Source organism: Oryx dammah, unplaced genomic scaffold (assembly GCF_014754425.2).
Source record: "Oryx dammah isolate SB20612 unplaced genomic scaffold, SCBI_Odam_1.1 HiC_scaffold_16, whole genome shotgun sequence".
Taxonomy (NCBI): domain Eukaryota; kingdom Metazoa; phylum Chordata; class Mammalia; order Artiodactyla; family Bovidae; genus Oryx; species Oryx dammah.
In genome coordinates, this window is record NW_024070200.1 from 10,986,526 (window position 1) to 11,001,392 (window position 14,867).

The 14,867-nt window shown below is 47.5% G+C and overlaps 1 protein-coding gene across 2 annotated transcripts; it reads right to left on the reverse strand.

Moving 5' to 3' along the window:
* Positions 1-1,938: 1,938 nt before the first annotated feature.
* On the reverse strand, positions 1,939-10,350 carry LOC120874964 (interferon alpha-inducible protein 27-like protein 2). Of its 2 annotated transcripts, none has more exons than XM_040256582.1 (6): positions 10,164-10,350; positions 9,261-9,382; positions 8,732-8,881; positions 3,936-3,965; positions 2,743-2,904; positions 1,939-2,084 (listed from the first exon to the last, which is right to left on the reverse strand). In XM_040256582.1, exons 2-6 carry the CDS (start codon positions 9,331-9,333, stop codon positions 1,960-1,962), a joined length of 540 nt encoding a protein of 179 aa, XP_040112516.1. In that variant the 5' UTR covers positions 9,334-9,382; positions 10,164-10,350; the 3' UTR covers positions 1,939-1,959. The 2 variants fall into 2 exon arrangements, with proteins under 2 accessions (XP_040112516.1, XP_040112515.1); XM_040256581.1 differs by having other exon boundaries at positions 1,939-2,213; positions 10,164-10,302.
* Positions 10,351-14,867: the final 4,517 nt, after the last annotated feature.

The window sequence follows — 14,867 nt, forward strand, 5'->3', positions numbered from 1 at the left end:
AGAATTCCTGAGAACAATTCTTCAGTATGCTAGCATTGCAATCATTACTATTTGCAAAAGTATGATATTCTAAGACTAACTGGTTAAGACTGCAGACTCCTTCCAAATTGTCTTTCTTCTCCTGCCTTCCCTTGTTTCTGAATGACATTTTAGTTCTATTGGCATTTTAGACTGTAATTCTCTATTATATTTTTTAGAGTTTTCTCTCCCCAGTTACTTTAATCTCAAACCCCTAAATCCTAGATCTGTCCTTGGTTATATAGATTCATATTTGTCAACATGGGGAACTCTTCCTTAGGTATTGTTAAGAAGGAATTTGAGAGAAGGGGGAGAGGTCCTTTGGGGGAGGGGACTAAGAGGTATAAGCCATTAGGTATAAAATAAGCTACAAGGAGAGCTTCCCTGATAGTCCAGTGGTTAAAGAAAAATGCCTATTATAAGAGTTAAGTAAATCAGAAAGAAAAACACCAATACAGTATACTAAACATATATATAGAATTTAGAAAGATGGTAATGATGACCCTTTATGCAAGACATCAAAAGAGACACAGATGTATGGAACAGTCTTTTGGTCTCTGTTGGCGACGGCGAGGGTGGGATGATCTGAGAGAATAGCAATGAAACGTGTATATTATCATATGTGAAATAGATCGCCAGTCCAGGTTCAATGCATGAGACAGGGCACTCAGGGCTGGTGCACTGGGATGACCCAGAGGGATGGGATGGGGAAGGAGGTTGGTGGGGAGGGTTCAGGATGGGGGACACATGTACACCCATGGAGGATTCATGTTGATGTTTGGCAAAAATCAGCACAGTATTGTAAAGTAATTAGCCTCCAATTAAAATAAATAAATTAGTGAAAAGAAAAAAAACGAAGGACTTGACCGTGCAGTAGTAAGGGAAGACACCATTTGGAGTTTTAACATGCACATATGTTTTTCTTTTGTTTGTTTGTTTTTGTGGTAAGAGTCATATAAAGTCAAGCTTGCTATTTTAATTACATGTAACTGCGTGTACATATCTTTTTCATTATTTAGTTTATTTCTTTTTGGTTGTGCTGAGTTTCATTGTTGTGCGGGCTTTCTCTAGTTGTGGTGCTCAGGCTTCTCACTGTGGTGGGTTTTCTTGTCTCAGACCATGAGCTGAGATGGGCACATAGGCTCAGTAGTTGAAGCCTGGGGGCTCAGTTGCCCTGGGCATGTGGGATCTTAATCGACCAATTCTCTGACCAATGTCTCCTGCATTGGAAGGTGGATTCCTAAACAATGGACCACCAGCAAAGTCCCTGTAACTGTGTTTGTAATGTATGGTACTTGGAGCAACTTTGGAAGTGTGGGCAAAACTCTAAGTAATTTATGATGTCACAGACATAAATCACTTTTACCATCTGAGTGAGAAAACAGACTTTTTCAGTACCATGGCCACTCAGGAGACTTTGGATGTCAGATGTGTGGATTCCTTTATAAGAAACTCTAGTTGCCTATGGACAGCAGGTGGGTGTCCTACAATTTAACTTGATTCTGACATTAACTAGAGTTATTAACCCCATGGGTTAAGAGCTCAAACCCACAAGATTGCCCCAGTCAGTGGCTCAGATGAGAAAGAATCTGCCTGCAATGTGGGAGACCCAGTTTCCATCCCGGGTCAGGAAGATCTGCTGAAGAAAGGAATGGCAACCTACTCCAGGATTCTTGCCTGGACAATTGCATGGACAGAGGAGCCTTGCCGGCTACAGTCTATGGGATCGCAGATAGTCAGACAAACTGATTGAATAACACTTTCCCTTTTGGTCACAGTAGAGTGGAAACAGACCTGGCTTCCTGTCATGGATATCAGTGCCTATTCTTACAGAGTTCTTGGCCCATATCCTATCACCAGTGGCTCTACAGACACCCTGCACCCTGTCTGATAAATAAGAACCCAGTAGGGACACTCATGAAAGGTCACAGCATCTTGTCTTTACTTCTTATGATTCTTTGAAGAATTTTGGGAGGCAGAGGGCTTGTCATTTGGGGGACTGACATCCTGAGGCCCTGGAGGGTCATCTCCAGCATGGGAACTGCTCTCTTCTTCAGTGCTGGATCTTGGTGGAGAAGGGGACTTCTTCTTTGAACCGAACAGCCACGGCCCAATTTTTTCCCCAATTTTTTCCCCAATTTTTGCCCCAGCAGAGCCCAGGAGGATGTTGGATGATGTGGAGAGTCCAGCTGCCCCTGGGGGAGAGGAGGAGGTTAGAGCACAAGGGGACAGGCAGGCCCAGCAGCCGCTGGCAAGGCTGTGGGAGTCAGAAATCCCAGGACCATCTGGAGGCCAAGGAAAGAGACATCCCACCTTTGTTGCCTGCTCTACTTCCTGATACCCCAGGATGTCTGGGCGGCTGCACATGGCTGCCCAAAGAGGAGACATGAACTCTGATGGTCAGTCCACCAGCCACAGGACAGGCCCTCTGAGAAATGACAGGCTGCCCCTCCCTCCACAGCACCAGGCCAGGCCCAGGGAGGGGAGGGCACCTACATAGGTTATATAGGGTTGAGGAGGAATGCCCACCTCCTGGGCTGCACACCTCTCATCCCACTAACAATATTTCCAACTAGAAGAGGGGACAAGGGTGACACAAAGGACCAGGACCCTGATGACCACGAAACTGGAAGAAGCACAGAGGCCCTCCTTCAGGCTTGGCCTCGTGCCTGAATACTGAGCTAGTTTGTCACACCCTCCCCATTCTCCTGCCCAGACACTTACCCACGGACTGGAGAGTGGCCACCAGGCTGCCAGCAGCAACTCCGCCCCCATTGGCCACGGCGGCCGCTGACATCATCTTGGCCGCGATGGAGGAGGCAGCGATTCCAGCTCCGGTGAAGCCCATGGCACCCAGCACTACGGGAACAGACCCCACAGCCAGGGCTGCAGGGAGACAGGAGATTTGGGTTTGGCCCCATGGGACCGACTCCCTAGATCTCCCTGACACCTTCCTGTGACATGAGGTGAGGGGTCCACTTTGCTCTCCTGAGAGCCTCAGTGTCCGAGGGAATGCTGTAGATGTGGACACACGTGGGTAGGGGGGACCCCTCCCAAAACCTTAATCCCAAGCCTGTTTGTGCCTCATTTTAGCTGTGTTCCTGGGAACCTCGCAGTCCTCTCTGGGCTTTAGTTTGCCCTTTATAAAATAAAGTCGAAACAAGCAGGGATCTTCAAAAGCCCCCTTTGACAGGAAACTGGTGTCTTTCACGCAAGCACAGGCCCAGAGTATGAGGACAGAACTGCTCTTCTGAAAAGGTGCTGGGTTGAAGCTTCTAACCTCTGGCCCAAGGCTGCTGGTGAACATCCCCCAAGGTCCCTACATCTCAGATGGTGCAGGCATAGAATCTTCTGCAACCTGGAACCTTCTATGTCTACACCGTCCACATGGTGGACACATGTGGCACTGAGCACTTGAGACTGGCTGGTGTGACAGAAATGTTTGATTTTCTTTGATTTTGGCCATCACGAATGACCCTCACCAGTGGGTGACCCTCACCAGTGGGTGACCCTAACTGGGCTCACTAGATGAGCTCCAAGCATTACAGAGCAGTTCAGAAGAATCCACACAGCTCAGCTCACACATTTCCTACAAGCCTTTGCAAGAAACCATGCCCCGGCTTTCTGGGGAGAAATCACCGATTCATATAGCTCTAACGCCTTGCCTGGGTTCCCACAGTTTGCACTTAGGAGAAGCTGAGATTGGAAGTGCATGCTGTGAATAGCTTTGCTTTGGTTCCTTCTTGGCAAGGTTCTTGTTACCTCAAGAATTTCACATCTGACCACGTCCACCACACCCCTACCCACCCAGGTCTTGAGGCTCAAGGCAATCTTGGACTCGGTCAAGGCCAGACTCTCCCAGGCACCCAGGGGACAGGGGCACATGGGGCCCTGAGTTGCTTTACAAAGAGACTCACCTCCTCCGATCACGGCTGCGGCAGTCTTGCCTGTAGACAGAAGAACTCCCGTGAATAGCCAGCATTTGCCTTCCTCCCTTGTCCCTGCTGCTGTCCCAGTGCGAAGGGTTCCCTAGAGTTGGGATCACAGGACAGAGCAGCCCCTGTGTGGCTCTCTGCTTTTATGTAGTAGTCTGATAGTCCGGGAATCAGAGGAGGATGGACAAGAGTCCAGAGCTCTCTGATGCTCCAGAGGGGAGAGCAACCTGCCTTGAATGGTTTCATACTGCTCCTTAACTTTAATACCTTCAGTATCATTTTCTCAAAAACAAAAGAAAGAAATCAGAAAAGCATGCTAATTTTATTTGCAATGGAATAAATTTGACTGTTCTGGTTTGTTCATCTTTCAGACACACTATGCACTTCCGAGGATATAGCTTGAGTGGAAACACACTGTCCTCCAGGGCTCAGCCTACTTGTGACTTTCTGCACAAAGCATCCCTGACTCCCCCATCAGGAAAGGTGTGTGCTGCCTTGTGGCTGGAGCCCCTGGCCACACTGGATTCCAGCAAGCCTGTACCACACTGAATTGCTCAGAGCTCTTGGGTCTGGCAGGGACACCTAACGGTGGCAGGGACTGGGATGTTCGGGCAGTAGGGACCAGGTGTTCCGGAGATTTCAGGAGCTGTGGGAGTGAGCTCAGCCAGCTCCCCAGGAAGTGGAGCCTTGATACCAGGCAAGGAGGAAAAGGTACAAAATCAGCCTCGGGCCCCCAGTCATTTCTGGAAGATTGGTGCTCCTGGCTCACCAACATCTCTCCGTCCATCAGGAGCCCTGACTTGTCTTGAGGGCTTCCATTTCTGCACAGATGAAATTTCTAACAACCTCGTCTTTCAGTTCTCACCTCCCTATTTCGAAGGATCTTAGACTCTATGCCACACACACCCAAGGTCATGTCCTATACCTATGCTGCCCGCTATGGCAACCACTAGCTATGTGTGCTACTTAAATCTTGAAAGTGAAAGAGAAAGTCCTTCAGTCCTGTCTGACTCCTTGTGATCCCATGGACTTTAAAGTCTATGGAATTCTCCAGGCCAAAATACAGGAGTGGGTAGCCTTTCCCTTCTCCAGGGGATCTTCCAACCCAGGGATCGAACCCAGGTTTCCCACATTGTAGGCAGATTCCTTACCAACTGAGCCACAGTGAATTACAACGAAATAAACATTACAACTCAGTTTCTGGGCCACATGACCCAGTGCTCATTAGTCACACATGGCTAGTGGCTACTGTCTTGGATCACACAAAGATCGTGGTCATCACTGCAGAAAGCTCTATTGGACAGTAGGGCCCTAGATCTTGTCACTGACAAACATTGCCTCCTCCCTGAGATCTACTTCAGCACCCCTCTAGATACTCCCAGGTCCTTCTTTCACAGATTTTCATTCCAATAGAGCCTTCAACAGTTCCTCAACCGCAATGAGATTTTTGATCTCTGTCCAGACACAACTTGAAGATGCTAGAGATTCGGTTCCAGGTTACTGCAATAAAGCAATTATCAGATGATTTTTTAGTTCTCCATTGCATATAAAAGTTATGTTTATAATATGCTGGAGTCTACTAAGTGAGCAATGACCTTATGTATTTAAAAATGGGTATATCTTATGTTAAAAATACTTTATTGCTAAAAATATGAACCAACTCTGCCAACTCTTGGTTGCTACAAGTCTTCAACTTGTTTAAAAAAAAGAGTATCTGCAAACTCCAATAAAATGAGATTTGCCCACATTAGTTTCCTGAGGCTGCAGTAACTAATGAGCACAAGCTCTGTTTACTCTCTCATGTTCTCACAGTTCTGGAGGTTAGAGGTATAGGCAGAGCCAGGCTCTCTCTGAAGGCTCTAGGGGAGGATCTTTCCTGACCTTTTGAACATCATTGGCTTAGTGCTTGCTGACAACTCCTGGCTTGTGGCTGCCTCGCTCCAATCTCTCTGACTGCACCACTGCCACCCTCATGGGCATCCCCTCTCCTTGTCCAGGATCAGAGATGGGGGCCAACACACAGAATGAGACACATCTGTTGGCTGCTGGGTACAGACAAGAGTGAAGGTGTTGGGGTCCCTCCTTGCCCCCTGTGCCCACAGGTGAAAGTTCACCTCCTTAGTGAGGATGAGGAGGCTCTTGTTGATCTGGTTTCTGCTTCTATCTGGGGAAAGAATAGAAGCCACGCCCAGCCCTCAGCATTCAATCTTTTGCCTGACACATCCAGCAACATCTTCCAGGGCTCTGCCACACGTTCCCAATGTTCCCGAGCCACCTCCACCCAAAGACTCAATGTGAGTCTACTGTGCTCCTGCTGCCACAGAATATTCCACAAGGCAGTATGAGTCTTTATTGTTTCTGCTTTTTGAGCGTTTTAAAGTCAAGTGTAAATCCTCCTTCACTGCCATCTCCCAACATGCCAAGTACTGGCTTGGGAACAAGGAAGCTCTGAAGGAGAATTTCAACAAAAGAAATATGAATGAAGCATATCTTTGTGCATGCAAAGTCATGTTATGATCTGAATGTTTGCGTTCTTGTATTTTCACCTGTTGAAACCTAACGCCCCATGTGATGGTGTTAGGAGGAGAGCTTCAGGGAGGTGATTCGGTCTTGAAGGCAGAGCCCTCTTGGTTGAGATCAATTTCCTTATGAGAGAGACTCCTCCAGCCCTTCCTCCTGCCAGTTCCTTTGTTCCTCCCAGCATAGAAGCTCACAGGGATGGCTGTCTAGGAAGTGAGCTCTCACAACACACAGAGTCTACTGGTGTCCTGACCTGTGACTTCCTAGGCTATACAAAAGTGAAAAATAAAGTTCTGTTCTTTTTAAGACACCTAGGTTATGGCATTTAGTTATAGCACCCATAATGATCAAGACAGAATCCACACAGTGGAAAGGCAATCTATAGAATGGGAGAAAAGCTTGGCAAATCATGTATCTAGGAAGGGACTAATATTCAAGGTATGGTAGATAGAATTCCTGTGAGAGAGAACTCAAAGAACTCAGTTTAAGATTGGGCAAAGAATTCAATTAGGCAACTCCCTAAAGAGATCCAAATGGCTAACAGGCATATGAAAAGGTCCTTGAATTCAGTCATCATTGCTGCTGCTTCTGCTAAGTCACTTCAGTCGTGTCCAACTCTGCGCGACTCCACAGATGGCAGCCCACCAGGCTCCCCCGTCCCTGGGATTCTCCAGGCAAGAACACTGGAGTGGGTTGCCATTTCCTTCTCCAATGCATGAAAGTGAAAAGTGAAAGGGAAGTTGCCCAGTCGTGCCTGACTCTTAGCGACCCCATGGAGCAGCACACCAGGCTCCTCAGTCCGTGGGATTTTCCAGGCAAGAGTACTGGAGTGGGGTCAGTCATCATTAGGGAAATGTAAATCAAAACCTTATGGGCAGAGGAGCCTGGTGGACTGCAGTCCATGGGGTCACAAAGTCAGGCACAATTGAGCGACTAACACTAACTAACTAAATCAAAACCACAAGATACCACTTCACATCCATCAGGATACTTACTATTTAAAAAAACAAAAAAAAACATTAAATAACAAGTCTTGGTTAGTATGTGGAGGCGGTGGCACTCTTGTGCACTGTTGGTAGGAATATAAAATGGTGCAAGAGCTGTGGAAAACACTATGGCAGTTTCTGAAAACATTAAAATAGAAAATCATATGATCCAGCAGCAATCCAATTTCTGGATATTGATTTAAAGAAATTGAAAACAGAGTCTTGAAGAGATATTGGCACTGCATGTTCACAGCAGCATTTTTCACAGTTGTCAAGAACTGGAAGCAATCTAAGTGTCCATCGATGGATAAATGGGTCATCACCATGTGCTAGAGACACACAAGGGAATACCATTCTGCATTAAAGAGGAAGCAATGACATATGGGTGAACCTAGGGCCTAATGCTAAGTAAAATGAACCGCTGACATGGAAATTAGATTACCTTACTCAAATTTTAGAAATAGAAAGAACTGTGGTTTCCAGGAGCTGGGAGCAGGAGGAGACAGAGAGTTAATGTTTAACATGGACAGAGTTTCCGTTTCGGGAAATGAAAAGAATTCTAGAGATCAAGTAGACAACAATGCAGATGTAGTTAACACTGTTCAACCGACGCTGACAAACTCTCAACTTGGCAAATTAAATTCTGTAGTGTATTATCACCTGATTTAAGAAAAAACAAACATGTACCTTTGGTGCCCTGCCCCTAGGCGGCCCCACATTAGAGGCGACTCTGCCCTTGGAGGGTGTGTTCTGGGAGGACATTAGTGACCAGGCCCTGGGGTATCAAGGGAGGAGCACAAATGGAGAAATGAAACTTACCTGCCTTGGGTGCTGGGGGGCAACAGGGCAAGCATGAGCAGTGAACTTTCATTGGCAAGGAGCCGTGCCTGAGACCTGGCCTGCCGGCTGTCAGGCATCTAACCTGAGCAGCACCTCTGCCCCACCTAATTGGAGATGATTCAACACTGAGAGTCCCCTAAAGGTGACCTCATCCTACCCCTGTGCTAAAAACCAACCTGTGAAGGCCCAGAGAGGGCAAGTGACTGGCTCGGGGTCACTCAGCAAGTCAGAGGCAGAGGTAAACCCTGAAGTGTGGTCCCACTGATTCTGGAGCATCATTTATTCCATCTCCTGTACACTGTGGCTTTTTTCAGACAGTGTGTCAGAGAGATTCCATCAGGAAGACTGTCCCTACACTGACAGCTTAGCACGTAGAGCTGAGCAGTGGGTATGGGGTGAGGATCCACGGATTGGTGCTCAGAGACCCGTTACCTGCATAATGGTAGAAATTGCTGCCTTCCGACTTGGGTGGATCTCTGGGGTCAGAGCCAGAGCCATCCGGTCCTTGATGTGGCCCCTGTGGTGCCTTCCCAGGAGAACCATCAGAGGTCTGGTTGCTTGACTGGGAAGGTTCTTCTTCCTCTGGAAGAAAGAAATAATGGGGGAGCACACAGCGGGACAGGCGGCTGGAGGAACAGACCCCACACAGCCCCCTCCACCCTTTCCTGAATCCCCCAGGATCTCTGATGTAGGGAGGGGACCTCAGAGGAAGCTGAGCTGAGAGGTGTCAAGGGTGCTTGGAGGTGAACCAGGGAGACGACAGAGAGAGGAAGACCCAGCACCAATGGAGAGCTGGGGGTCCTGACTGCACAGAGCAGGAGGCTGAGGCCCAGGGGGAAGAAGCTTGACGGGCCCAGAGCACCTGGTGGCAGCCCCAGGCCAGACCCAGACCCACACTGCCCACCCAGGAACCCCAAGCTCTGGGCAACCCACCCCCGGGAGCTTCCCCAAGGGCACTCACCTTCCAGCAGCAATTCTGGCAGGAGGGGGCCCAAGGCATCGCCTTCCCCGCTCTCTATGGCTCTAGCTGACATCCTGGAGGCAGTGTGGGAACACTGGTTCTGGAGCCAAGGACACCACTGTCTTTTTAGAAACAGAGTGTGAGGTTAAAACTACTCTGCCTGATTTCAGGCTTCCCTGATAGTTCAGAAGGTAAAGAATCCACCCGCAATGCAGGAGACCCTGGTTTGATTCCTGGGTTGGGAAGATTCACTGGAGAAGAGATAGGCTACCGACTCCAGTATTCTTGGGCTTCCATTGTGGCTCAGCGGGTAAAGAATCCACCTACAATGTGGGAGACGTGGGTTCCATTCCTGGGTTGGGAAGATCCCCTGGAGAAGGCAAAGGCTCCCATGCCAGTATTCTGGCCTGGAGAGTTTCACGGACTGTATAGTCCATGGGGTCGCAAAGACTCGGACATGACTGAGTGACTTTCACTTTCACTGCCTGATTTAGGTTGCACTAAGGTTTCAGGGAGGTATCTCTCTGCCGTTCCAGCCCTGCCCTCTGTCCCATTGCAGCCTATGGACCACTTCTAACCCACCTCTTAATCCGCTCAGACCACAGTTTTGAAGTTAATAATGACTTTGCTTGGCTCCCTGATCTCCAGAATCCTGGCCACCTCCAACACCCCATCTCTGTCCCCTGCTCACTGCCCACCTGGTCTAAGTTTCAGGGCTTCATAGTAACCTGGGTCAAGACAAGACCAGAGGTTCCTAACATCTCATGGTAAAGGTGGGCTCAAGCCCCCTCCACACACTCAGTTCTGGTCACAGGGACAGCGGTCCTTAAGGAAGTGGAGAGGGAGGCTGAGAGTGGAGCCCCTTTGCTCCCTCCCCTCCCCACCTTGCAGGCCCCCGCTTACCCTGCTTAGTAATTGTTGGGGATCGAAGAGTAGTGTGTGAAGCCCTGCACAGAGTGAGGCTGTTGAGAACTCCAGCAGGCTAAATAGTCCCTCCCTGGATGACCTCTGACCCCAAGAGTCCAATGTGGAGGTGAGTCCCCCTCATCCCAGGCTGGGTGCCAAGTAGACCTCACCTTTGCATGCTAATGGGAGGATGAGGGGCGGGGCTTCTGCAGGGGCATGGCTTTCCCTTTCAGGTTCCCCTTCTTGGGTATGTGAGGAATCCCTAGTCCTGCTTTTTAAAAAACTCACCTGCAATTCTTGTGAACTTTATTTTCCCTGCCCTCCATGATTTGCAGGTTTACGGTACAAAATGTTTTTCCTGCTGACAAATGGCAGAGAGCCCCAATCTCATATCTGCAATAACAGAGGAGGCAGAGGAGGTTGATGGTCAAAGCACCATCTCTGACCAGTGCCTGGGGAGGAATCCTTAGTTGCGACTAAGGGAGTGAATTCCCCTTGATGTGCCTTAGTTTGCTGACACCCTGGCATTCACAGAATAGGTCGTATTACTATATTTACCTCTTTTTGTTCCTTGAAGTGGTAGTCGCTCTGTTGTGTCCGACTCTTTGTGACCCCAAGACTGTAGCCTGCCAGGGTCCTCAGTCCTTGGGGATTCTCCAGGCAAGATTACTGGAGTGGGTTGCCGTGTCCTCCTCCAGCGGATCTTCCTGACCCAGGGATTGAACCCAGGTCTCTTGCATTACAGACAGATTCTTTACCACCTGAGGCACCAGGGAAGCCCTTCTGTCCCTTATCCCTGGTGGAATAAACCTTATGAATAGCATAGATTTGTCTGTCTTCTCCTGGGTCTAGAGCTCAGTAAATATATTTTGAATGGTAGAGCAAAGAAGAGGAAAGTGAGAATGTCAGTGTGAAGCTGGGTCAGGGAACAAGGGGCAGAAAATGGGGGAAGGGGCAGAATCAGTGTTGGAAGAGGCCTCTCTTTGGGACAGGCCTGAGTGTCTTGGGAATGGAGGCCTTGTTCCTCCTGCAAGATGAAGACAGGAGGGACCAGAGCCAGGGCCCTGTCTTTCCCCAACCCCTACCTTTGCTTAAGCTTTGGGACAACAAAGCCAAACATTTCAGCAAATCTGATGCAGTTTCGGTAAGCCACTGCGGGACGACATCCACGGGGCCAAGAGCAGAGAGGCTGCAGGAGCGCCTCCTTGGTGTCACTTGGTACGGACTTTCCCAGAATTCAGGACACAAGGAACATCCCCTACCTGGAGAATCAGGCCGATTGGTTTCTCTGAAATTCCTGTCACTAGAAGATAGCTAGAAAGACAGCCTATGAAACAGAAAAGACTGGTATCATCTGACCACAGGTGACATTATAAACACCATCCATCCCTGTCTCTTTGACCTAATGGCTGTGGTGGTCACCTTGGGTCACAGTCTGGGACCTGGTCCCATCGGGGACGCCGGAGGAGCTTGAGAACGGACTGGGTTCTGGATGCCTGGCTCCTTCGTGATGATACCTGGACAGGGTTTGGGGACCAGGCCCTGAGGGCACCGCCAGCTGAGATCTGCCTCCTCAGCCAGGTCTGGGCACTGTGGGAGGACCCCTATGCGGTGCTTGACCTGGGCAGGGTAACCTACCCCTTCATGTACCCTCTCCTCTTAGGCAGGGCCTGAGCCTCGGAGGGCAAAAGTTGTACCTTGGGACTTTGCTCTTCCTGCTTCCTTGGCAGGACAGAGAATAATCTTTGTTTGGTGGAGATTTACAGGAACATAGTGCCCTGACTTGGAGAAGGAAATGGCAACCCACTCCAGTGTTCTTGCCTGGAGAATCCCAGGGATGGGGGAGCCTGGTGGGCTGCCGTCTATGGAGTCGCACAGAGTTGGACACGACTGAAGCGACTTAGCAGCAGCAGCAGCAGCAGTGCCCTGACTGGGACCTGACCTCTAGAACAAGGGATCTGACATCAGGAACGTGACAATAATCAACCACAGCCCTCCTTCATTTTTCCTAGAAAGGGGCTTTACTGAAGGCTTCCAGATTTCTGGATTTTTAAGGCATGAGCCACCTGTCTCCTTACTGGCCCTGCAAGAAACAGTCCTCTGCTCCAAACTGACATTTTGATATTGTTTGGCCCCACTGTTTGCTGGGCAAATGGACATACATTCGGTTACATGACCTCTTCCTTGGGTTCTATAATTTGCCAAAAGGCTCACAGAACTCAGAAAAGCACTTTCCTTACTATTACTGATATACTACAAAGAGTATTAAAGGATGCAAGTCAACAGCCAGGTGGAAAGATACCTACGATGAGGTTGGAACACAGGAGTTGTGGTCCCTGTGGAGTCTGGGGTGCATCACCCTTCCGGAGTGTGGATGTGTTATTGTTTCCCAATTGGCAAGTTCTCAGAACTCCATATTTTAGGGATGTTTATGGAGGCCCCATGACTTCCCTGGTGGCTCAGACGGTAAAGCGTCTGTCTGCAATGTGGGAGACCCGGGTTTGATCCCTGGGTTGGGAAGATCCCCTGGAGAAGGAAATGGCAATCTACTCCAGGCCTATTGCCTGGAAAATCCCATGGACAGAGGAGCCTGGTAGGCTACAGCCCATGGGGTTGCAAAGAGTCAGACACAATTGAGCGACTTCACTTATGGAGGCCCCATAGTGTAGATGTGATGGAACGTTAGCTTCATTTTTATCCCTCTCCTCGCCCTGCAGGATTGGGGATGGGGCTGATCATGGCTTGGTCTTTCTGGTGACCAGCTCCCATCCAGGAGCCCAGCTAGAATCACCCCATTAGAACAAAGGATGTTTCTGTCACTCAGGAAATTCCAAAGAACATAGGAGCTCTCTGTAAGATGCACCTATCACTAGGAAAGTACAAAGGTTTTAGGAATTCTGTGTTAGGGATTAGGGTCAAAGATCAATATATATATTTTTTTCCTTATTATTTCACATCATCATAATATTCCATATTACTTCACATCACCTTCTGCTAAAAGAAAATGCCAAAATTATTTCCCTTTAAGAAAGAATAGCAAATTAATTGTTTTACTACTAGTATTAATTATTTTAGTAATCAGAATACTTTGTGATAAGAATATATGGGTGATGTAGTTTCTTCTTTACTTGTTAAACATTCAAATAATGATAGATTTAAAGGAAGTTGCCAAGTTCGTGCAGAGGGGTTCTGGGGATCCTTCACCAGTTAACTCCATTGCTTGTATATTATGTAATGATAGTATAAGCTAAAAGCTAGGAAGCTAACATTGGTAGAAAGTGTGTTTATGTCATTTTACTACACTATCGCCTCAAGATACAGAACGATTCCATCACCCCTGAACCTCTCTCTGAACCCTCACACTGAACCTCTAACTATCTCCCTGGCCCAGCTTTTCTTATCCCTTGAAACCACTAACCTGTTTTATATCTCTATAATAATGTCATTTTAAGAATGTTATATGATATTTCGTGATGGGCTTTTCATAATTGATGAAAACCATTGTGTAAGTTACAGTGTGCAATGTGATTTAGTACATGCATATATTGCAAAAAGATTACTGCACACTGCCGTTCGTTTAGCCATTCACCTATCTCGGTTGTTCTTGGCTATTAGCTATTAAAGCTGCTATGAACTATCAACAAATGGCACCTGACCAGGTCAGTACTCTGTAACTTTTGGTACCAGGTTCAACTACAAAAGTGGAGTTGAAGAGTCTGTTCTCAGCTAGAATCAACTGCTCATTCATTCATTCATTCATTCAACAAATATCTATGACTCACAAAGTCAGGCAGGCACTGATTAGATATTTTGGGGGGATGCCAAGATAAATCTGATGGGATTTCGTGAGGAGTTTGCAATCTAGGAAGAAATATAAGACAAGAAAAATACATCTCTTTCTCTAATACAGAGCTACAAGTGCTATTCAGCACAGCAAAAGCTCTGGGAATCCTGAAGAAGAAGATGTTGAGACAAATTCTTAGCCTGAATTATACTTTATTCAACTGTGGTTACATGTTTGAAACAACATTCTGCAAGGAAATTATTACAAATTTCAAGTTAATTCAATCTCAATGCTCTCATAATTTGAACTACGTATTGAGTTAAGGGTCACAAAGCTGATTTTGAGACAACTTCCTTGCCAGGTCTAAGGCTCTCCAAGCAACCTACTTTGCAGAGTGAGGAAATTTGACAGCTATTGTTTTCTTCTCAGTTTGAAACCAACTCAGAAAGAATGACATTTCAATATTGTATCCATAATAACCAGGAAAAGTTTTTATTATGAAAAAATAATGCATAAATAAAAACTTAATCTGATGTCAGAATTTCCATCTGATGTGTCATTCATAACTTCTCCCATTTCCCCAGGTTAGATTTGATTCAGGCTCCCATGTGGAGAGGTTTCAGAAGGGGAAGGGAGACAGAATCTGCTCCTCACTTTTCTTTCCTCTACTTCCTTCCCAAATGGCTGCTTTTGGCAATGTCAGGGTCAACTGACTAGAGCCATGAGACGTAAAGGTGCAAAAAGCTATTTTACTTTAGGTGGTACAGTATGTAGAGGTCTCTTGACTGTCCAATAGAGCTGTCTCTGTCAGGGAGAACATCCAAACAAAAGCTGCCCTTTTCTCTCCAAGGATGTTCGGTGGTTAATTTTACACATCAGTTTGACTGGGTCATCATGCCCAGATATTTTTCACACAT